The sequence below is a fragment of the Drosophila serrata genome, unplaced genomic scaffold (genome assembly GCF_035046125.1).
Source record: "Drosophila serrata isolate PLE 108 unplaced genomic scaffold, ASM3504612v1 contig_276, whole genome shotgun sequence".
NCBI classification, from domain to species: Eukaryota; Metazoa; Arthropoda; class Insecta; order Diptera; family Drosophilidae; genus Drosophila; species Drosophila serrata.
The window spans coordinates 9,854,416-9,880,360 of NW_028257174.1; the positions used below are offsets into that span (position 1 = coordinate 9,854,416).

General features: G+C 37.8%; 1 protein-coding gene across 2 annotated transcripts in view; it reads left to right on the forward strand.

Moving 5' to 3' along the window:
• Lim1 (LIM homeobox 1) overlaps nucleotides 1-24,210 on the forward strand; it is a 65,611-nt gene extending 41,401 nt beyond the window's left edge. For both annotated transcript variants that reach the window (XM_020949684.2, XM_086836407.1), the window contains 4 exons: nucleotides 9,799-9,989; nucleotides 10,801-11,019; nucleotides 21,297-21,558; nucleotides 22,178-24,210. In XM_020949684.2, coding sequence (XP_020805343.1) covers nucleotides 9,799-9,989; nucleotides 10,801-11,019; nucleotides 21,297-21,558; nucleotides 22,178-22,566 — 1,061 coding nt within the window. In that variant the 3' untranslated portion in view covers nucleotides 22,567-24,210. The remainder of the gene's footprint in view (nucleotides 1-9,798; nucleotides 9,990-10,800; nucleotides 11,020-21,296; nucleotides 21,559-22,177) is intronic.
• The last annotated feature ends 1,735 nt before the right edge of the window (nucleotides 24,211-25,945 follow it).

Consider the following 25,945-nt stretch of genomic DNA (forward strand, 5'->3'; position numbering starts at 1 on the left):
GCAAAGAAAACAAAAGCTGAAAACGCTGACAGACAATTTATGGACAAACAAATAAAACAACACAGGGTATAGAGGGAGATACAGACGGATCTAGAAAGTGGATACAGAGGGGTACATGGACACGGCAAAAGTAAACTGGAGGAAAATTCGCTTTGAAATTGATATGTTTGACAGCGGGGCCGAAAAACCGAAATAGTAATAACAAAATACAGTTGGGAAAACAAACAGAAAAGGGAAATCCCAACACAAAAATCTCTGGGATATGCGGTGGCGAAAAGGGAAAGTTGAAGGGGAAAGGAAAATTCGCCCAATATAAATAAGATTTTTATTTTTTTCGGGAAAACATTGTGCCAAAAATGTTTTCCGAACTAATTTGCTATTTGGCTTGATGGTTTAAATTTTCAAATTTGCTTGTTTATACTCTTAAATTAAAATAGAGAAAATAATTCGGATTTTTTTATTTAATTTTGGTATCTTTAAATGCTATATTTCCTACTTTCCAAAGTTATATCTCAATTTAACTTCTGATTGCTTCATTAAATCACTCCAATTAACTCAAAGATTGTGTTTTGCCCACAAGACACTCATTTACTTTCACTTTCTGTGGTCTTGTGCCAATGACCCCGCCTCCGAAAATTCACCTCACACCTTTATTATAAATTTTATTTGATTTGTTTTTGTTGGGTGCTGTTCCCCTTTGGTTATTTTATCCAAAACTAAATCGTTTTGCGGAAGTTCTCTGCCAGATCGTAGACTTAGATGTTTGTGTTTATTGCTCGTGTCTTGGGCTCAATAATCGGGCCATAAACAGGTGCACAGCAAGAAAATGTATTGCCTTAAGCTTTAATTTTTAATTAAATTAATGGGGAACTATATTAAAATAAAGATTTATAACTAGTACTTAGATTTTAATATAAATATTATACAAGTAAATTGTCTGAGTAATATTTAGCTATCTTTACTGTGTTCTCTGACTTCTTTTCGCTGACTGTAGCTTTGGGTCTTTTGTCATAACCGCAGAATCCACCGCCACCGCTGCTGTGGTTTCGCCTTTAATCCGTAAAAAGATCTGTTTTACAAATCCCCCGACGGATGGCTGACTGGCACAATAATCTAGGCGCGCTGATCTCTGATCTCTCTCCCTTGCCCTCGCCCTCGCCCTGTTCTCCCTAGATATATATGCATATATATACATATAGATTCTTGATCGCGTGGGCAGGTAGACACAGTGGTTATTGTCCCATTCGTCAATGATCCGACAGCAGAACGCGATCTGGGGATCGTCTGGAGTTTCAGTATTGTATACACATATATATTTTCTTTTTTTTTCGGTTCAAAATCCAAACTGGAACCTGAATCTGCGGCTTAGGCTCGCTTTTCGACACTTTGTTTGGCACGGTTTTAAGCCAATTGTTCAGAGGGATATGGAATATGTGGGAACTGCGAATGGCAAATAATCCCAATTGACAAAAGTCAACAAAGCGCATCAATTCATTTGCAATTTCAGTCCACATGTATGTATATACTCCTATATGTGTGATCCTTGTGTGGTCCTTCGCTCGTGTTGCGTTGTCAACATATTTGTCATCCGTGTAGGTAGGGTCTCCTGATCTTGGGATCAGATCTGGCTAGCCTAGCAGTCGCCTTTTGTTCGCTTTTATTTATTTTAGTTTTATATTTTCCCTTTTGCTGGTGGGTTTGAGGTTTCCAGGGAGAGTAAAGGATATAGTATTATGTATATGGGCTTCAAAGGGTGAATATCTGCCGGCTTTAAGTTGGGTTTCCATTTTAAATACAGAGTTTATATCGTCAGGGGGTTATTCCCATTTGGTATTTGGGCTTGAGGAGATTATAATATTTGTAATAATGTTGTTTGGGGAATATTTAAAAATTTTTTAATCTATAAAATTATATATTATTATTATGCAAAGCCTTCACAAAATTATAATAAGCTAAGCAGTAATTCAAATTATTTATATTTTTATTCTTTCGTGATTAAAATTTAGACTAAACATTTTTTGGCCTTGGTATACCTACTAGAAAACCTAAATTATATATATAGTATATTAAATCTATACTTTTATATGCTAATTATATGGTAAAATCAAAGTTTTTCAAATATCATAACTCAGTCAAAAATACATTAATTTCAATTCGGACAACTGTTCTGTGCTAGTTTTCATTATGCTAATAAATCTGCATACTGCTTTTTTTAATTTTATAAAATTTAAATTTTGTCAAATTTTAACATTTTGACAATATAAAATTTTATGATAAAATTTGGGGAAAAAAATTTCAAAATTTTTTTTTCTACCAAACATGTCTATATCGATTAGGCTCTTCACACTGATCAAGAATATATATGATTTATGGGGTCGGAAACGATTCCTTCACTGTTTTGCAAGCTTCTGACTGAAATTTTAAAAAGTAACTTAAAGCCCCTTTAAAAATAACTTTTTCTTAAAAACTCTGAAGAAAACATCCTGAAAGTCTCCCCCCTCAATTTCTTTCCATTTTCTTACTCATCGTCCTGCCTCATGTCCTTCAAAACATCGCCATTTTTGTTAATGGCAATTGTTTTTGTTGCTCCTGCCGTCGTTGCTGTTTTTATTATTGTTATTTCTGTCAGTTGGTTCGTCGCTCAGCAAAAAGGAGTTCACCTTTGGCCAGGACCACAGGACCCTCTGACTTAATTTTTCTTTCCTTCTGTTTTTTTTTTTTTTTTTTTTTTTTTTTTTTTTTGCGCAGGCAGGCGCGTTGAAATGAAAGAATAACACAACAACACACGAAATAACAATAAAAACAAAACGGTTTCTTTGTTGTTATATTTTTTTTCTCATCTTCCAAAGAAGCGCCGAGCCAGAACATCATTGGTATCAATTTCAGAGTCGAGAGAAGGGAAAACAATATACATAGTATTATATACATATATGCTATATATTTATACATATTTGTATATAAGAGACCGCAGCCATTTGAAATGCAAACAGGAATGGGCAGGGGAATTCAAGGGTGGGAGCCGCCGCCAAATCCTTTTTGGCACAGCTCAACGCCTTTTAAAGAGAGGGAGAGAGACAGACCTCTGAAATCCTGTTGCTTTAGGCTTCTAGGACACTGGCAAAAAATCTTAGTAGATTGACAGAAATTTCTAGTAAATAGAAAATTGTGCAAATAAAGTTTAAAGCGAGCGGGAAATATTTTAGAATTTATAAAATTAAAATTTAACAAATATTAAGGCCTTACTAACTTCTCTGAGTGCACTAACTGGGCGCGTAAAACAAAAAGCAAAAGGAGGAGGAGGTCCTGTTGTGGGTCCTTGCGTACCTTAGACCTCGTTCGTCTAACTGTAAAACCAACAACAACAAGCTCAGGGCAGCAAAAAAAAAAGGATCACTTTACAAATGCCCACAAAATGCGGCTGGTTTTGGATGTTGTTCCTGTTTTCCCCTGCTGCTGCTGCTCCTGTTGTTATTATTATTATTATTCTTATTGTTGTTGTAGCTTGTCGCTTGTGGCATTGGAATAACAATAGCAACATTTGGTACAACAACAACAACAAAAGCAGCATTGAGCCCGAAGGGCAGAGACTTGCCCAAAAAGGTAACAGAGCGTACACACTTTTTGGTCCGTCGTTGTCCTTGCCTTTCATCCCAGGAGCAACCCCTTTTTTTTTGTGGTGAACCTCCATCATTCTTTAAGCATCTACAAGATACACGGATACTTGTGTATATTTATGGTAAAGAAGCAGTTCTTGTGTTGTTGTAGCTGCCGTCTCGTAATGCCAATCAAAACAAAGATTTTCCATTTGCCAAAATGGGGTAAAAGTTGTTTAAGAAACGCGAGTCGGAGCGAGATGGATGTATGTTGAGGTTTTTACATGCCTCTTTTAAATGTTATTTATTGTTCATCTTTAACTAAAAATATTTTATAAATATAAGAAACTTTAAAGAACTTAGTTACATTTGACAAAAAGTTTATATAAAACCATTTAAAAAATATTTAGAAACATGCCTATTATTAACTTTTATCTGGTTTTGTTTATGTACAATTTTCACCCGTTCTTTCGGGGTTTCCTCTGGGGTTTTTCCTTAAAGGATTCCTAAGGATTCTCCCTACACTTGACAGTCTGCCTTTTGTACTCCCCAAGCCATTTTCCCCGCTCAAGTTTATTGTTGTTTTGCAGCAAAGTGTCAAACAAAACGACGTTCTAGCTGAGGCAACTTGTCTGATTTTCCCCCCTTTGATTTTCTTACGTTGGTGGAGGGGAAAACCCAAAGTTGGAGGCGCTCAAAACATCATCAAAAGTCAAAGTCACAAAGAGCTCAAAAACTGTTTCTGACACTTTGAGCGGCGGCCACGAATTTCGAGACAGATATGGCTGCAAAACTTTGAACAGCAAAAAGCCAAAGCCAAAGCCAAGGCAACGACAAATGAATTAAACAAATGCCATGCACTGTACGAAATTTATATCGAATTAGAAAATTTCAATGCAAATTAAATTTGCTAGTTGAGATTGAGATTAAATTAGAAAATCGAAATAGAAATTAGGTAAGAATGAGAATTTAATCAGCTTTTCGTCTTTGTAATGTAACATTAAATTTAAAAATTACTTTAGAAATTATATGTAATAGTAAATGAATTGAATTCTAATGAAAACCTTTAAATCCTTTCAGTGGCTAGACAATATTCTCTTTAAGTATCTATTCCCGGTTCTTAGACAAAGTTTTAGATACACTTTTCTGTAGTTTTACTTATTGATAGCACCATTTTCTCTAGGTGTATAAGGTTCTCCCTATCTGTGTGTGTGTTGGTTCCTGTCTGGCTCTATGTGTGTGTGTGCAACTATTTGCGAGGGTGCAATGGCAACAACAAATACCACAACAATTTGTAATGCCGCATCAAAGCGTGAAGAACGTGAAACCAGTCAACAGAAGGAGCAATTTCCACCAAACTTGGCATGGTTCTGGTAAGGGGAAGAGGTGGTAGATGATGGGAGGTAATGGGAGGGGGTGGTAGGTGGGAGCCCGCCTTTGCCGCAACTTCATTTACCCAAAAACCGAGGGGTGGCACTGGACTTGTGAGGAAGGGAGCCCAGCCAAGGGGCAACGAATGGGCAACGAAGGGTGTTCATACACTTTCCACTTGACTGAGCATGCCAAGTGGCTAAATCGGAAAATGTGTGTGTGTAGGGGGGAAGCACCAGTGCAATGTGTGTTGGGTGTTTGTCTATAAATTTTAAATGTTTGTGCACGCAACACACAAACAGAGAAATTAAGTGCAAACTGCCCGGGCAGCAACTTGAACAACTTGGACAACTATGGACACTCATTACCAATGACCCAAGGCTACAGTTGGGAGATATATATATATATATATATACACATAGAAGTTTCTGTTCCTCTTCCGTTTCCTGTTTGTGTGTGACCTTGACATGGCGTCGCTGGACTGGCACTAAATGCCAGCAGATGACTTTTGAAAAAGAAAGCCAACAGAGTTTTTCTAGGAAGAGAAGTAGGAACACAAAAAAAAAACAAAACCATTTAATGGTAGTACAAAAATTAGTCCTGTCAATAACACACGCAAGACACTCGAGGGAGAATATCTATTAGCCCTGTTCCTTTTATGGTCTAAACTAAAGACTAAAGATACCTCAAGGTAAAAGTATTGTTTTTACTTGATTTCATTATTAAATATAAAAACTAGTACTTTAAATATATAACAAAATATAGAATTTCTTTAGCTGCCTGCTTTTTTTATCACCCATTTAACTATGGAATACCAGTTGGAAATTGCATAACATTTTGCCCCAACTGCCAACTCACTCGATTTGACATTTTTTTTTTTCTTGCGTAACTGTCATGTGCAAAAATCCCAAAGAAAAAAATAAAGAAAAAGGAAAAAACATCAGAAAACATGCAGAAAAAAGATAAACCCCAAGAAAAAGCGAAAGAGCAAAAATATATGCGAGCATGTAGGATGGAGGATGAGAGACAGGCAGTCAGGGGATTAGAGTCGTCGTCGTCACTAAGCCGCGATCGGACAGCGGGGTTTATATAGGGAAAGGAGAGGGGGTTTCAAGGGGGGTTTTGGAGAGGAATTCCAGGGGGGTTTCAAGGGGGGCTTTGAGAGAAGTTTCAAGGGGGTTTCGAGAGGGGCTTCCAGGAGAGACGTCAGCGAACGTCAATGCAAGTAAATCCCATGCCAAAGAGTACGAAACCGAGAACCAGGTGCCAAGTGCAAGGCACTGAGAGAAATATGGGTTCCTAAGAATTAATAAATTTAGTTAGGAAATATGTTTATAATCAATAAAAAATATTGGCTTAATTTTAAGCAAGTTTTTGAGACATTTAAAGATTAATTGCTATAAAAAGTAAAACCAGTTAGACCTTAGCTAACCTTAATATGTGCAAATGTAGTTAATTTTACATTCCAGTTCATATGATATATATCCAAACATATATTCACAAATATATATATATATATCCAACTGTGTGACAATTCAAATCAGCAACGCACTGACAGGAATTAACCTAATTTTACAGCCACAAAACCCGAGAGACTTGAGGATGAATGGATGGAATCTGGAATTTCAGAATCTCAGTATCTCAATATCTCAATATCCCAATATCCCGTAACCAGAACTCTCTCCTCTATATATACAATATACTTTTTGCTTTAGGTTTTTGTGTTGGTGAGGCGAACGACTTTTAGAATGCGCTCATGTAGAAAATCCAGCGATCTGTTCCACGTCCATGCCACATTTTTCATGCCGCACTACGTTGTGCACTTAATAGTTGCCCATAAACACGAACGACGACGAATGAACTAAGAATCAAGACGACGACGACGATGACGATGACGTCGAGCGGAAAACCAGCTGAAAATGCTGGGGATCCAAAAGGGGGAGTTTTTCCTACTCACTTATTTTCCAGTGAGTCGATTTTTCTGCATCGTGAACCACATGATGCAAAACTAATTCGAAATTAATGTGTGTGCGCTTTGTCTACATAGGATTGGTGGTGGTGGTGGTGGCATTCTCTCGCTCGAAACCCCCCTCAAATTGTTCTGTTTTATGTCCCAAGCCACCCACTCCTTTTACCTTACCAAAACTTCCCCCTTTTTGGGTGTCCTTGTTCTCCAGCTCTTTTTCTATCGAATGAAGCAATGACAGGTAGATTCGATATCCTGACAAAACTATTTACGTGGTGCCATTAAGTTTTCCCCCTCAAAGGGATTCATTCACTTCAAAATCATGATATTGCAAGAATTTCCTTGCTTCGGACATGAGCGGAATTTGAAAAAGCGAAACATTTAAATAGAAAGAAAATCTAGCAACTATTTAAAACTTGGCAGATACATATATACTTTCCCTTTCTCTAAAAGACTTTCCTCTCTGACAGGTGACAGCATCTTCTCTTTACTCTTTTTTTTTGTCAAAATCTTGGGTGGAAAAACCCATTCAACGGAAATGTCCTGTTGCACTTGACTATGCAAACAGCACAGTGTGGGGGAGGGAGGCAAACTCTGGGCAGGGTCATTGAGGGGGTGGTGGTGGTAGCACAATTGATGGATTCATTCCACCAGGCGCCAGTTGTTTATTTATGTCCGCCAGTCCTTCCGTCCTTCTGTCCTTCTGTTCTTCTGTCCTTCTGTCCTTCTGTCCTTCCGTCCTTCTGTCCTTGTTGTTTGCTCGCCAGTCAAGCTCTCGCTCTCAAGGATCTCTTCTGCACTTGTTCGGCATCCTGCGGATACGGATGCGGATGCGGCTGTTTGCCAAAGAAAAACAGTCAGCGATGGAGAGAGAGATGGATGGTTGGAAAATCCCAAAGGCCAGAAGGTTACTCTATATATATATGTAAAGATATATATATATATATATTTTTCTAAGCGCGAAATGAATGTGTTTGAACTTTTATGGCCGCTGTTGGGCGGGGTGGGCTTCCCCTCAAATGGTATAATTGCTATTGCAACAGAATTCTGGGGGAGGATTCTGGGTGGATTTATCCCCTTGGAAAAACGTTTTCTGCGGCAATCAAATGAAGTGTTCCTGAATGGTTTTCAAAGTTAATTTGAGTGATGCTCGAGTTGTTGCTGCTGCTGTTGCTGCTGCTGCTGTTGTTGCTGGTACTGACAAGCCCAACCCTTGGTGGGTGCGTGTTTATTAACATGTGTTTACAACAAACTTAAAGCGCCCATATGGATTCGAGCCGGCAGGCTGCTGTCCTTTGGTCCTTTTTCGGGTGGGTTGCCTTTCCCTTTAAACTTAGTCCAGTTTTCCCCTCCCCTCCTTTCCCCCTTCTTTCTCCCGGTAGTATTCCAGAGTGATGCTGGTAAACACTTGAAATTTCCGTACCGCTGCTCCTGTCTGCGGGTCAATTGTTGAAGGACCTTGTATGGCATCCCGCGACACTCGACCAAAAGCCCAAACCGATTGAGATCTTTCCCTGTGTTTTCGTATGTACAGCAGATGGTGGGAAAGGTTTTTTGAAAAAGGTGAAAAGGAGAAAGGATCTTTGAGCAGGATTAAGTTAGAGACTTTCTCTAGTTGAAAAGAGTTTAATATCGAATAGGAAAGGATATCTTGAAAGGAATAAGAGACTTTCTCTAGCTAAAAGGGGGTCCAAGGACATGATCTAACTCGAAACAGTTTAATATCTAATGGAAAAGGATGTACTAAAAACATTTAGTAAAGGTAAAGAGGAGAAAGGATCTTTGAGCAGGATTTAGTTAAAGACTTTCTCTAGTTGAAAAGAGTTTAATATCTAATACGAAAGGATCTCTTGAAAGGAATAAGAGACTTCCTCTAGCTAAAAGGGAACTTTCTCTAGCTCAAAAGAGTTTAATATCTAATGTCTAATGTCTTAAAAACATTTAGTAAATGACTTCCTCTAGTTTAAATATCTAATGATAAAGCTACCCCCTTTATAGGCTACATCTGGTTTAGGTTTTCCAATCCCTGGATCTGTGGATCTTGGCAGATTGCTAGAAGCAGCTGCGTCACCAGGCATAACCAGTAAGCCAGTTCAGCCAGAGTCAGTTCCATCAAAACCCAAGAACCCAGCTAAGCTGGAGAGTCGATGTGACAGGTGCCAGATGAGACTCTGGGACTGAGACTTAGACTCAGACTCAGACTCAGACAGAGACTGGGTGGAAATCTGTACAAATCTCAGTATCTTCTGGCAGGGTTGCTGGCGTGGATTAGATTATGCATAATAAAGTGTAATTTATTTCTACCAACTGTCCCCCGAGGAATGCCTTGTGTCAGGTGCTCCCTGGAGTATTTTCTGTTGAGATTTACCAAAAACAAAAAATACATGTATATATTATATTTAGAGAAAGAATCATCATCTCGTAGAGTGACACGTTTCAACGCTCGTTTTCCTCTTATCTCAACTCTGGCAGAGACTAGACCGACGCGTGTCAGCATTTTGCACGGAGCAAAGCTTGAAGATAAAGACTCTACCCTCCTTTCTCTCCCTTTTTGGCCTAATCAACTTATAAAGGAATCCGGCAGAGAGGAACGACTGCAGTTGACACGTGACCCAAAAGTCTGAGGGAACCCCAGAAGCAGCTACTTAGACCATGAAATGGTGACACGTGACCTAGAACCAGAACCAGACTTTTAAATAAACCCAATTTCCAGCGTCGTTTTGAGCTTAGCCCAGCACAAATATTATTTATTGCAATTGTATTTTAAGTGGTCCTGCAAATCCTTATACAACACCACCACCCCCCTCTGTAATTTGTTGCACTGACTGACACACACAACTTTTGGTCTTCTTTTATGTCCCTTTACAGATTCATTAATGGGCTCGGCGAGCGAAGACGATGATGACGACGATCCACCGCACTTGCGGGCCACAGCCCTTGGCCTGGGCGTATTGGGGCCCAATGGACCCGACTCAGCGGGCGGACCTCTGGGCACATCGGATATATCAGTACAAAGCATGAGCACCGATAGCAAAAATACCCATGACGATTCTGATCAGGTAAGGAAATGAGGGGGAATATCTCAGAGGAAGAGAGAGGGGTTTTTGAGAGGGAAGCTGAGAGGGAGAGAGGGAAACTGAGAGGTACAGAGAAGCTGTGAGGTACGGAGGCATCTCAGAGGGAGAGAGGATCGAAGACAGGAGGCATCATTAACTTGTATTCCTCGTTTTTTTTTCTTTTCCACCCAAGTAATGAATGGGGCCTGGGAATACCGTGTAAACTAGAGCTAAAGGGTATATTATTTCAAGGATTAGAAGAGGTATAGAGATTTTATTAAAATTTTTTAAATCATTTTGTAGGGGTTTATTGAAGCTTTGAGGATTTCAAGGTATATGGATTTTATTAATAATTTTTAAATTAAGGGGATATTAACTCATTTGTTTTAGGCACCACTTTATTTATAACAATTGCTATACAATTTTATTTATAGATTCAAATTAAAATGCTTTACTTTCTCAAACTTCAACAAACTTCACTGTTCTGTCTTCAGTTTTATAACCTAAATTTACGTTATCTTCCAGAATTTCTATTAATTTATAGCTAATCCCACATTTATTCCTATATAATATTTCAAAAAACTTCAATTAGTTTACTATATATCACAAGAAGGGTAATTGAGCAACCATAGTTCCTTGTATTATTCCATTTCGGTTCGGTTAGGTGTCTTTTTGTTGGGGTCTCTTTCACACACCGCTTGATTAATGATTGGCAAATGATTATGAGCTCAGCCATTGTGTGTGCCCTATATGCATTTCTATAACTTCATATATATATATATATCTGTATTCATATGTATCTGGATTTGTGCAGGGCTCCTTGGATGGCGATCCGGATGGACGTGGCGATTCCCAAGCGGAGAACAAAAGTCCCGACGATGCCAATGGTTCGAAACGACGCGGTCCCCGCACCACCATCAAGGCCAAGCAGCTGGAGGTGCTCAAAACGGCCTTCAATCAGACGCCGAAACCGACACGGCACATCAGGGAGCAACTGGCCAAGGAGACCGGTCTGCCCATGCGCGTTATACAGGTGAGTTTTGGGTCCTACCTAGATTTTAGAATCCCAAAATCATATGGAATATGATGGCTTTCACTTGATTTCGAACAAAACCCATAGACATTTTTCTAGTAAAGACTCTCTAAAATTTCCCTAGTAATAAAAGCAAGTACTTTTCAGGGCAAAAAGAATCTAAAATGTGTACTATTTCTTGCTTAAACTTAAACCATTTCATAGACAAACTTGGTGACTTTGTTGCTTCCTCTTGGTCTTTCCCTAGTTTTTATTATATTTTTTCTTCTTACTGAAAGCGACCTTCCCAAGCGGTCTTTCGACTTCGAACGGAATGAAGCGCGGTCCGTCTGGGTTTCATCAGCATAAAAAAGGCATAAATTAAGTTCGCTTTGACTGGCAAATGTTTAAACTAAAGCAAATGCGGTCAACTCTGAACAGAAAAGAAAAAACTAAAAACAAAATCATAAAAAATAGTCCGACGCAAACTTGCAACGCTTCATTGCTTGCCCAAGCCAGTAAAAAAAATAACAAAACAAATACAATAACAAAAAATAAATAAATAAAATTAATGTCGGAACGTGGGCGTGGCAGCGGAAGTTCAATGCGCTTCTATAGGAGAAAAAAAAGGGTGGCTTACATATTAATTTAAATTAAAATTTTAAGAAAATTTGGAAAAAAGAACTCTAAAACTGAATGAAATTATAATGAAAGAAAGGAGGAGAAGATAGGCGGAGTTGTTAACTAACATGCAAGTTAGTGATTAAAGAATATCTAAGCTTAGAAGATTATAAGCCACTTGGCACAGGGATTAGATTGAGCATAACCATCAGAAGTCGTCTAAATGAGGCTAATTAACTGGTTGGAAAATGTGCCAGAGCAGAAACTAAATTGGAAATTAAGTAGATAAACCTTTGAAGTTCTCCGATCAAAGTTTAATATTATTTATTAGACTAATTATGAGTCTAATTTTAATTTTATGATCAAGATTACAGTATATACTGCTTGAAAATACAATTAGAAACCATATATAACCTAAAGAGATCTTTATATAATACAAGACTATGACTTTCAGTTGATTTTCATAGGGATTCAAATCCCTAACTATGCCTTTATTATATTTCCAACATCTCCATACTCCAAATTTGTTGCTGACAGTTGCCTAAGCTGCTGTTACTCCCCCTAGTTGATCTCAAAAGGTGATTCGTATCGAATCCTTTTTCCCATCGTTAAACACATGTTCTTCTGCTGTCAAGGATATCCGCAGGAGCAGCATATGTTCTCATGTCTGACCGCAACAACATCATTTAGGCTTGCTTTTCCCTTGCACCTTGCTCGAGTTTTCCCTTTTTTTCAACAGGTTTTCTTGAGACTCTGACATTTTCCCGACCACTCCCCTGCCCCACAGCTGCTCATCTGTGTCTTTCATGTGATCAGTGAGAGAAAGAAGGGCACTCGAAAAGAGAAAAATAAATACCTATCCCATGAGGAGCACGGGTCTTTGCTGCAATTCGGTTTGGTTCTGGTTTTTCGGCTTGGCCACGGTTTCGGCCCTTTTGATGTGTCATTGGTTACAGTTAAAGGATATTTAGGCGGCCTCTATACATTGGGATTTCGTGCGACAAGTGTGACACAATCAACACCTCTTTCTGGGCAACCAGATCCCCAGTTCCCAGTTCCCTCTTCACCGCTAAACGAAAGTGACAAATGCCAAGGCAACTTGATGTAGATGAGGAGGCAACGCAAAACAAATCTTAATCTCCTCGAGAATTGGAGGTGCTCAGCAGAAGGAGAAGGAGACGGAGACGGAGACATCTGTGAGCTGTCAGCGGCAGTTTGGAGATATATACATTTGCATCTTCATTAAGACTGCACTCTGGCCTGGCCTGGGGTCTCTGAATATCAAGCATATCGAATGTCTGTGTCATATGGATATATAAACATATAGATATAGTCAGCTTCCAGCTGATTTCTGGGTAAACCTTTGGCTTCTTTTGAGTAACCCGATATTCCTATAGGGAGTTCGTCACTCTCATCAGAGTGGGACCCCAAGGTTTGAGTATCTCCTCAAATCTCACACTCTCTGGTTTCCCCCTTTTTTACAAATGTCAACGGGAAAATTTGTACCACTTGAAGAATTGAGAATAAATACTGCTTCTCTTTCTCTCTCTCTATCTCCCTCTCTCTCTTTTTCTCTCCTTTTCTCTGGGGCGCCCGCCCGCTGTGAGTTTTATAATAAATTTTACAACAACAGCAGCAGCATCAGCAGCAACCTGAGGGCATGACACAAAAAAAACTTCTTAAGAACTTTTGCCGACACAAAGTGGGCTGGGGTGGGAGTGGGAGAGGGAGAGGGAGAGGGTAGAGAGAGACAGCCGCGCCACGGGACAGAATGTTGGGGCCCCACGTTGGGCGCCAACACAAACAGAATTCCCCCCCTGGTCTTGCCCCCCGCCTCTCTCTCTCTCTGGCTTTGCATCTTGAACTTTGACATGAAAAAAGCAATGAACTCGAGGAGGAACCAAAAGCAAGCTCAGGACAGGGCAGGGCATTATCCAGATCGAAATATATCATAAAACTTGACCAAGTCCGGCAAAATATAGCCATGTTTCCTGTGAACTTCAAGTGATTTATAGGGGAGTTTATAATAAACCCACAGGGAATATTAAAAATACATATTCGAAATATCTATAATAATATTGCAAGGAATATAAGGTATATATTCTATATATAATAAATGTTACTTAAAATACATGTTCTAAAATCTTTAAATATAAATACTCCGACCAAGAACTAAGTCTTAAAATTAATTTAAGACTTTCAGTCCCACCAGAAACCTAAAAGATCTTCAAGCAACTCTCAGAAGTAAAGTTTTTCTGTTCCAAGATATCGAAAAAGCATCCGAAAAAGTATTAAACCAAATTTTTCAGCTTAAACTTCCTTCAACGAGAAGATATATTCCCATAAAATACATTCAGAAAATAATAAATCCATCATTAACAGGATAAAAGCAATACCTCTGCTCTGAGAGACATTCTCGTGAGAAAAAAAAGGGAAATTACAAAGCCATTTGTATAATTGATAGATAGATAGGCTGAGAAATATATAAACCTATATCTTAACAACATAACTACTACCCAGACCAAACATAAAAACCAAAAAGGCATATCCATCCACTTTACCGGGTTTCCCATTAAGAAACCCAAAGAGTTATGGCCACAAAATGTCGCATGGGAAGTAGATACATTTCAACCTGTTCGAGAGGAAGGGGATCTAGGGTCTGGCCATTATTCGGGTATCTTTCTGCCCCGGCTTACGCTCCATTTAAGCTTTAAAAAAAAAATTATAAACAAATAAACAAATAAACGAGAAATCACACAGTTGGCGGAGCGCGAGCGGCAGCTAAAACAAATTTTTAATGTGGCATGCGCTGAGCTTGGCGCCGGACAAGCTCGACTTGAAAGGAAAGAAAACGAAAACAATCTCAGAGATACAAAGATACACAGATACAGATGCAGAGCGAGAGATAAACAGATGCGGATGCGAGCCGGACATTTGTCATTTGTCGCCGTCGCCGCCATGCAGAGGCGTTTATTTGTCAACAGACAAAAAACATATTCAAGAGCATTTCCCGCCTTGATTTGCATTTCTTTTTTATCAGAACTAAGATTTATATACTCTATATATATGGATGATTTTTTTTTTTTGTAGAAGTTGACAAATTTCAGTGTGTAGAGTTTTCGTTTCTTTCTTGTTTTATGGTTAGCTAATTAGTCACGAAAGTCGACCAGCGGAGTTTGGTTTTCCTCTTCTATTTTTTTATTATTAATTGAGCGGAAATTGTTTTGATTTGGTTTTGATTTTGATTTTGGTTTTATTTTGGATACATTTCCAACCGCAAAACTTGAAAAGAAACCTCAGAAAAGCACCGAGCTCTAAGAGCTCACAAGAGCGGCTAATTTAACGCATTTATTTCAACATGGAATTGGTAGTTCAACTTGAGGCGCCCCCTCTTGATCCATGACTTGGCAAATGCTTCAGAATTGAGAGGGGGGGAAAAATACTCCGGGTCTTGGAGGGGGTAAAATTATAATTTCAACAACTCATCAAGTTGCTATTAATTTCGATTGAGGCGCCGGGCTAAGCTAAGACCCAAAATCGAAATCGAAACCCTCGGAAAAAAAACTGCTGGGTCATGCAAGGAGCTCTCCTTCCTCAGTAACACCTACTAAACTATGGGAAAAAAAGAGGTACAAAAGAGAGAGAGAGAGAGAGAAGCACACCTGAGATACAGATCTGAAAAAAGAAGAAGTTAATTATCTGTTAACTCTTACTCGAGGCCAATTCACGCCTCACCAAGCCAACAGGCCGAAAAGGGACAAAGGTCTAAATGTGAAAGAGAGGCTCTTGTTTTTTATTTGTATATATATTTTTTTTTGAGGTTTCGGTAGTCATCGATATGTTGTTGTTATATAGTCGAGGGCGTGACAGCAACCCCTTTCGATAAATGCAAATCATTGGCAAGTGCTTGAGGTCATCATCATCATCAGCCAGAAACATCAAGAGAAGCGGCGATCGTCCGTCATTGAGGAGGTCTCAGTCAGTGTTGAGAATGGTAAAATAAAGGATCTATTGTATATTTATTACATGGACAATAAGTCATATATCAGGGTCTATTAGAGGCAGGTTTATATGGTATAATTAATCAGTTGTTATAGCAATTAATACAAACTGAATTTAGGGTCTCAAGAAGGCAGAATAGATTTTGTTTGAGTGAGAAAGGGAATCAAGTGCCGGGTTTATATTATGTATTAAATATTACATTTATACATTGTACTATATACATATATTATATATATTAAGGTACTTAAACTAGGATATATTATATGGTATTTTCAAGATCTTTTGCTCCTTTTTTGCAACAACTTTTATACACTTTAAATGTTCAACTTTCTGCTTTCAAAAGTTAGTCTCTAAAATGACCACAAAAATTCCTGGAAAGATTACTTCTTGACTTGAACATTTCCCTTTGCTTTGGCTTTGAATGCCTTCGTTGATTAGCTTTAAAAATTGTTATTGCCAAATTCGTTTGCTACCATTGTGCGGTGGCGGCAAATACACAAAAAAAAATATAAAAATAAAACTCCCAAAAAAAAAAAAAAGCAACTAAAGTTCGCCCCATTGTTTTTGGCAATTAAGCGGAGAGTAGCCAGTCGGCAACAACAACAAACAAACAATAAAAACAACATGAAAAGGCAATCCAAACAAAATAACACACAAATCTTGCCGCATCATAGCAAACTAATTTAACAAAATAATCAAAAAAAAAATAAGAGAAGCAAAAACCGAAAGAAAAAAAAACGCAGGAAAAATAAAAATAAAACTAAAGCTAGGAAAAATGGTAGCCACAGCAAACATGCCAAACAATGGGCCAACAAGGGGTTAATTTAACCATGAATGAAACCGAATACGAATTCGAATTCGGAATTGGTATTGTATCTTTAACCAAATCGCACCACATCCATATCAATCATATCAATCAAAGGCAGCACACAGAAACGTGACACACATTTGCCGGGGAGAGGGAGAGAGGGATAGAGGGATAGAGAGAGACAGGGGTATTTCTCTCGAGAAGGCGATGACTTCTCTTTAAGCCCCCCTCCAACATACCATTATTATATATTTTATATATGACCCCTTTGATACCCGAATCCCGCCTCTCATCGCTCAATTGACGAAATGAGCAGCAAGCAAAGAGAAAAAAAGAAAAAAAAAAAAAAAAAAAGAGAATAAACTTTTTTCGAAAAAGAAAAAAGGGGGAGGGCAGGTGGGAGGCCAAACGCGCTGCCGTTTAACATAATTTGCTATAATTTCCAACACAATGCAAGATGGTTAGGGAAGGGGTAGGTCGGAGGGACAGGAGGAGCGCACACCTCCAGTTTAACCCTCTCAGCCTGGCCACCAGCTCCCTGTTGTGCACTGCAAGAAACAGGGGGCTTAAATATAAAAAATTAAATATTATATAGATGCATTAGAGAACCCCTGACCTTTTGATAGCTATCTCTAACCTTAAAATCTATGGAAAGTAAAGGAATATATATGAAGTTATCCTACACAAGAATATATAAACTCTATCTCTCTTTGGCAAAGGTCCTCGAAACAGTACGGTCTTATTTACAAAGACAGTCTTACTTGGCCACACTAATTATTACTAAATATATAAAATTCTTTGTAGAAAATAAAATATTATAAATGATTTTGTAAAGAAATGTATGGGTTATACATACTACCTTTTCTCTTTTATATATAATACATTATAATCTTCAAAAAAGAAACTCCCATGATTAGTTAGGTATTTTTCTCAGTGTTTGCAGCTCCATTCACTGCAATAATCATTTTGTTATGTGAGGGATTCGACGACTGCCTCCTGCCTCCTGACTTTCCTCCTTCTCCCGACCATCTATATCCAGCGATCTCGGGTCCGACCCCTTGTGATTGCTACCATGGGCCATTATGCTACGTTGTTTGCCCTTTTATGTCAGAGTCTAACCTATAATTTAACTAAATGTTCAAATGTAGCTCTGGCCGCGTGTTCAAGTTGGCCTGGCCTCCACCACTCCTCTCACTTATATTATATTAACGGTTGAGTTTGGTCAGGTCGGAAATTTGTTGAAAGCTCTTACCAAATTGGAAACAAATTTTTCGGTTCTTGGTTCTCTTTTTTTTTTTTTTTTTTGGTGCGGAAATAAAATATTAGCCGCACATTTTACCTAAATTGCCAAACAATTTGCCACAAAGAACAAGGTCCAAGAAAAGAAGATGTTATGTGATTTTTGATATATCATATATACATATACATATATCATTGGGTCGTTGGGCAATGTGCACGAAAAGCGCGTTGAAATATACACATTTTTTTTTTGGGGGGGGGGGCAAATAAAGCGAGTTGCAGAACTAAAATTAAAATACACACAAAAGCATAACGTGGCCGCGGGTTAAAAAGAAATATATACAACCGAAAAAAATACGGTAACAAAATCAATGGCAAAGGAAAAATATTTTTCCCACATTTATTTCCAAAAAAGCATAAAAAAAAACTAACACGAGCTAACAAAAGTTTGTATTTTTTATTTGTTGGATAAACGAAAACTGGAATTTTGATTGCGGATTCTCGCTAAATGAAGTTTTGCAGCTGTACAAAAAAAGTTTTGGATAAAAATTAAAACTAAATGGGGGTTTTATGTTATATGTGGGGTTTTTAAAAATATTAAAATGAAAGATAATTAGTTGAAATTGAAAGGTAGAAAATTTGAAAGAAATTATAAAGAGTTTCATAGGGTTTTTATAAAAAGATAAATCAAAAAAAGGATTATTTATCTTACATTTAAGATGAATCTTTAGACTCTAAATAGAACATAAATCTATAATATAGATTATATATGTATGCTTCTTGCTATATAATAATGATTTCGAGGTCTCCGCTTTAGTTTTTCTCTCTGTGTGTGTCGTCCCCACACAATTGCAATTGGCATTTCTTGTTGTTGTTTATTTCTACTATATTTTTTTTTCTTGTTTCTTTACTTTGTTATACACTTTTTGTTGCACTCCATTTGCCATTTGTTGCTATTTTTCTTTGTGAACGCAACAAAACAATGCAAAAATGTGCCGCACAAGGAAAATTGAAATGGGACGGAAGGGAGGAAAACCCCAACTAAACTCGGCACAAACGAGAGAAAAAAAAAGAGAAAGAGGGGGAAAAAAATAAAATGCAAAACTATTGTAAATGCATATTTTAGTTTACCTTTTCTAGTAGTGTTGGTGCCCCTCCTCCCCCTTCATCCCACTATTGTTGTTTCTTTTGTTTGCTGCGGATATGAAAATGAAAAATTATGTGACCGCAGGGCCCACAGAGGCAAATATCGTATCGTATATATAGTGGATATGGAAAAATATTGCCAACTGCCGTTGCCACACAGTGAGTGGGATTCTATGACCCCCGGGTTGTGGTGCTCCTTTTTGGGGGGTTCCCCTCCAACCCACCACCCCACCCACCCACTCTCCCTGTTTATTTATTACACATTGCTACATACTACGGGTAATTGAAACGCGGTGGCAGCTTAGCAATGTGGATACTCTCTCTCTCTCCCTGTGTTCTAGGATAGGATCCTTTGTTGGTTGGTTGGCTTCCCCTTCTTTTTTTTTCTCTCTATACTTTTTCCCTTTTGTATTTTTCTTTTTATTTGTTCTTTTCTGAGCTTAGTTTGCTGCTGAATTGAGTTTTTCCACGTTTACGACATTATCACAGGCATTACCATATAACCTGATGTGGATTTCTGACCTTTCTTGGGTTAATAAAGGTTATTTTTGGGGTTATATCTTTGAATTTAGTTATTAGTCTTGAGTAAACTAGGGTTTTTTGCCTAGAACCAATAGTATGGGGTTGTAAATTGAAATAAATGAATACTATATTTCATAATCTTTACCTAAGTCTATATTTAAAACAGCGATAAATCGAATTTTATGGTATTTCTAATATAATATCTCGTTTTTAAACCCTACAAGCTCAATTTACAATTATTTAGACATTATCCAAGCACCTTTGCAGTACCCTTTCCTGATCCTTGCTCAGCTTAACCAACAAATCAACGACTTCAAGTGGAATCAGCACACATCACATATCACATGTAAACCGACTGGGATTAGGATCATTTTTGCTACTCACTGATCTGCATGACATACCCATTAGATTTCTGCAGATTCTTCTGCCAGGGGGAGAGGGAACAACATGTTGCCGGGGGATCTCTTCCCCCCTTTCCGAATGCCTGTCATAAAGTCACACGCTCCACAGACAATTTAAGATGGTAAGATGGCTAACGTGAATGGGAATCTCAAATGATTCGGTACGGTGGATATATACGCTATATGTTTGGGATCCAACTATGCACAGCATGTTACTTCCTTTTGTGTGCATCCTGTTTGCCGACAGCCACAAAATAAAAAATACAGTATCAAAATATGAGAAAAAAAAATAAAAGCTACGGTTTTGGTTTCTCAGGCCCCGAAAAAATAAAATAAAATATACATACGTATAAAGAGAAGACGGCTTTTCTAGCGAAATTCGCTGCGCCGGCAAATGTGTCAGTTTATAAATGTGAAGGGCCCAGCTCTCATATGCATGTCTAGGCTCCAAAGATTCAAGATCCCAAGCCGAGAGTTCATAAATTCAAATGAACTGCAGAACGGCGGCGCTCATCATTAAAATTCACGCTTAAATTGGCCAACAACAGCTGCAGTGGGTAAAAAAAAATATAAAAACAACAAAAACCCAGCTAAATCTAAGCCCAATTCATTGGAAACTATTTGCCAACAAAAAAAATACTGAAAATAAAACCCAAGCTAAAACTCCCAAAAATAAAAACACAAGCGGAGCGCAAAGACATAAATCATAAAATTTCATTGAGAAAAATATATATAAAACCCGGAGAAAATCAGAAGAAAAAAAAAAGCTTGCAGCAGATCATTAAAATGAGCGCGTCCCAGATATGAATATTAAAAAAGAGCCCAAAAATAATAATAAAAAAAAAGGAAAAGGATGGGGAACAACACAAGGAGGCACAAAAGGATCGTATCGTATCGTATCGGATCAGGTCGGCTGCCCCGAAAGGTGCCACTAAAACTTTTGAAATATGTTTTTATTTTATAACTTTGCATGCTGGGCACGGTGCTTCTGGAGCACCCGTAACGTAAACCAAAAAAACAAGCAAAAACCAAAATGCAAAATGCAAAAAGGAAAGAGCACAAGCGCGATGCGAACCGTACCGTACCAAAGAGTCCGAAAAACCCACAGTCGTAAAAATGGCATAGCCAGTCTCCTCTGCAGTCTCTTCGTAGACGCGTCTTCAGTCTTCTGTCTTCAAGTTGCTTGAGGTGGAGGGGAGAGGGAAATGAAGCTAATTTTGCGACGGCCGCCCGGTGCGGCGGCGGTAGCATCAATGCAAAAAAGCAAAAGAGCAGCAGCAGCAACAGAATCTCCCGAAGAATCTGCAAAGCCACAGCAATTAGACATGCGCCTCCATAAACCGGTGGTGCATCACAAGACCCCAAGGATCCGCCAGTAAAAACATTTTCCCTCATCGAAATGTCTGCCAATTTGTTTCAATACAAAAAAAGGGATTCTCCTCAAATGCAATTCTTTTTGAAAGCGATTTAAGAATTACTTTAGCCTTAAGTTTACTCTATTTTCAGGAATTTCTACAAAAAAATATAATTAATTATAATTTTCCCCGCTTATTTTCCAGGTGTGGTTCCAAAATAAGCGATCCAAGGAGCGACGCATGAAACAAATCACAAGCATGGGTCGTCCGCCCTTTTTTGGTGGCGCCCGTAAAATGCGTGGATTTCCCATGAATCTCTCACCTGGCGGCCTGGACGATGGACCCGGCTTTCCCTATTTTGCTGCGGATTCCAAGTTCGAGTTTAGCTACGGCGGTCCCTTTCACCCGCACGATGGTCCCTACTTTCCAGGACATCCCGGAGGACCAATGCCGTTCAATGCACCAGGTAAGATAATAAGAGGAATTAACATAGAATAACAAAAGTAGAAATTAAAATACACAAAATATATCCCATTTGATTCACTTACAATAGTATCTTTGAGATATAAATAATTCAAATTCATTTGAATTAAAGGATCGAATCGATATATATCGACTTTTTTATATGCCTATTTATTTTTTTTCTAAAAATCAAAATTTAAAAATAACATAACTAAGCCAAAAATGCATTAATTTCAATTCGGAAAGCTGTTCAATGTTAGTTTTTAATAGGTTAATAAATCTGCACACTCAGTTTAAAATCTAAAAAAATGTAATTTTTTTTCAAGTTTTTTAAACTTAAACGCCTTAAAAAATTTGGAAAAATTAAAAATAAAAATTCTTTGCCTGAGATGGCTAGATCGATTCGGCTGATGATGCTGATCAAGAATATATATGATTTCTAGGGTCGGAAATGACTCCTTTGAATTTTTTTTTAAGCTTATAACTAAAATTATATTAAAATACCCTGTAAAGGTTAAAAAAAAAAAACGAATCATAGATAACACGATAACTGTTATATTTGAAAAAAACTAACGCATCTATTTCTTCTTCTTCCTCCTCCTCACGATCCTTTTAACCCTTAGGCGGCCCAATGGACCATAGTGGCCCCATACCGATGGTTAACGAATTCGGACTGACGCCCGAATCGACGTTTTTGGGCCAAGCGGGCGCTCCGCCAATGCAACTGCAGTCCGCCGTCGGTGTTGGCGTTGGCGTTGGAGTTGGACCGCCGCCGCCGCCGCCACCGCCGAGTGCCGAGCATCTGATGGCCGCTGCCGCAGCGGCGCAGCAACAGGCGGCGGCGCAGCAGCAGCAGAATGCGCAACAAGCGGCGAATCAAACGCAGCAGCAGCAACAGCAACAACAACAGCAGCAACAACAAAATGGCCCCCGAACCAATTCGCCGGAGTTCATGAGCTCGGCGAATTTCAGCGAACCGCAGAATATGCAAAATGAAGGGCTCGTTTGGTAATATACGAAACAGTTGGCAGCAACGCGGCTGAGAGGGCTGCTGCGAGCAGAGAGCGAGGAGTAGAGAGCGAAGGAAGGAAAAAAAAAACCCGCCCCCACAACGGTCGCTAGCACTATGGCCGTCTCGCTCTGTTTGCAGACTTGGCCAACTGGCGGCAAGCTGAGAGCGAGACAGAGTCATCAAAGCCTCGGCGAGAGAGGCTCCCCGAGAGAGAGACAGAGAGAGAGAGAGAGAGAGCGATAGAGACGGAGAGTCTCTTCGCTGGCACTGCTCTCTCAGCCGCTCAGCTGCTGCATCGTTTTGTTTTTGTTATACTTTATTATTATAATAACTGTGCTATTTTTTTTTTGTATTTCAAATTCGGCGCCAAAATATTTGTAAATTATAAAAAAAAACCTAAAGGAAACCCACAAAATAGACAAAGAAAGGCTCTCTAAATGTAAAAAAAAACAAAAAACTAAAAACGCTAAGAAAAAAAAAGAATGGGCGCTGCACATAGTAAACAAATTTTTTTTAACGAAAAACAACTCTTAAACAAAAAAAGAAAACTCTAAAAAAAATTAAACCACTAAACGTCTTGTCTGTAATTTATAAACAAAACAAAAAAAACTATTTATGTGTATCAGTGTATAAATACTACTACAAAAAAAGATGGGAAAACTAAAAAAAAAACTTAAAAAGGAAATCTGTAGCCACAAAAAATCTCTATAAAGAGTATATAAATATAAATATTTTTTTTTTGTACATTAGCACATTTTATTCGTAACTCTAAAATTGTTTTTTATTTTTTTGCCTGCATTTTTTTTAACGACACCGTTTTTTTAATATTATTACAAAATATGGATATATATAAAAAATATATATATATATTATATAATCGTTGTCTAACAACATAAACGTAACTAGGCATGTACTTGTGTAGTTTCACCTAGATTCTAAGTCTATATATATATTTACCAGATATATACATAAATATATATATATATATACCAGCAGCTATAAAAAAATCGGCACAAACACGTACACGGAAATATAAAAAAAATAAAAGGAAAATTAAGCGAGGAAACCTAAAAAAAAAGACGAAAAAACACATAGCAAACTAAACTAAACTATTTTTTTTTTTTTTTGTGGTCTTAGCGAGTAAGCAACCGTAATTTATTATAAACAAATGAAGAGAAGAGGAGAAAAAGGAGGAGAAGGAAAGCAACAAGCAGAGAATGGGATGCTGGAGGAGGAAAAACTAAATGTAAAACCTAGAAAAGGATGACACCTAAACACAATTCGACATATACACTTGAGATATGTATATGTATATGGGCATAACTATATAAATTTCCAATTATAATGATATAGCAAGCGATATGAAACATAAAAAAAACAAAAAATAAAGAAAGAAAACGTAAAAAAACAAGAAGAGAAAAAGATAAAAAAAAAAAAAAGGAGAAATTTTCCCCAAGCTAACAATTTTTGCGTTTTCAATTGATATTATTATTATGGATTATTATTATTATTATTATTATTATTGTAAAAAGTATTTAGTGTTAGCATAATGCGTAAGTTTATTAATTGATGCATACACAACAACAGCAACAACAACTAAATGAAGAAGCCCCCGAAAAACAACAACAACAACACACACAGACAACTAAATCCCTATATTCATCAAGCGATAAAAATAATAATAAAATGTGAAAGGACAGAAACAAAAGTGAATTATAATAATAATAAATAAATAAATGAGAATGGGCATGGAATTCGGAAAAAAAAAAATAGCAAACGAGACAAGGCAAAGTGAGGAGAGTAGAGGAGAGAAGCGGGAAAATCAATAATAAATAAACACAAATTGTTAACAAAAACCTAAATATATAAAAACAAAAAATTTAAAATGAACCAGACGAAGATGATGAAGAGCAACAAACAAAAATGGAAATGAAAGAAACATTTGATGAGAAAAAAAATATATATAAAATAAAAAAAAATTATACAACATTGTGTCTTGCATTTGGGCTTAAAGGGGTTAAAGGGGAATTTTTTCAGATTTAGATGGTAAGTCATTTAGTTATAAAAGTAAGTATAGAAAATGAAAAAGAATCTATTAGAAATATTTATTTACTCATGCGAAATTCATACAGTTTGTACTGAAAGTATGAAGGTTAAAAACCTTAATTTTAGCTTGTTAACTTAATTTTCAACAGCTAGCTAATATATATAACAATATAAATAAACAATTAAGGAAGCTAACGTCGGGAAACCGAAATTCCTATACCCTAGCAGTGAAAATCCATCATAACTCAGTCAAAAACTCATTCATATTCAATCGGAAAGCTTTTCTAAGTTAGTTTTTATTAGGCATACAAATATGCATACTAAAATTTAATTTTTGGACAACTTTAATGATGCAACTCCTTATAAAATTTTCAAAAAAATATTTCAAAAAATTTGTTCTACCGGACATGTCTAGATTGATTCGCCAATTAATGCTGATTAAGAATATATTTGATTTATGGGGTCGGAAATGACTTCTTCACTGCGTTTCATAATTCTAACTGAAATTATAATACTCTGGCGCGGGAATGAATAGATATAAATATATAATATATATATTAAAGATTTCAATATAAAACTAAACTGAAAATTAGTCCCTTCTGCTAGACATTAAGATATCGAATTAAACTAAAGTTCACCTAACATTTAAAGAACTTTTAAACCCTTAAACTGAACATTAAGCACCTTTCTCTAATATATATCCCATCAAAGTTATCGCTTTAACAACTCGGGTTTTAAGCATAATCCCGAGCGGCCATTAGCAGGGTGAGCTCATCTGTGCGGGGCAGCGTCTTTAATCGCTCCTCGGCCAAACACACGCACACACTTGGCCAAGTTAATATGCGTGGCTAATATCGGGACAACACATTATTAATGTCGAGACAGAGGGGTGGCTCTGTGCGGTGTGTGCAGTATGAGTGTGTGTTCCTATGTGTGCGTGTGTGTGCTGGGAAGTCAGTGCCTTTTGTTCGACACATGTGCGCGCATTCACACCTACGACCAAAAACAGGACTGCCAACAATGTGAAAGGGGGGGGGGCCAGGATAGGAGAGATGGAGTCCTGGACACGGCAACGTAGATAGCATTTAATGCAAAACAATGCCGTACACTGTTGTTGTTGCTGCTGCTGCTGCTGCGTTGGATGTTGCTGTTGCATGCAACGGCAGCAGCAGCAGCAGCAGCAACAACAACAACAGCCATGACGAATTTCAGGCAAACCCCCCTCGATGTAGCCATAGCCATGGCCAACATACATCCATATATCCACATCTGCAGGCGTTGCAAAACGGGGCACGCACTTGGACATGGAAATGGACATGGACATAGACATGGT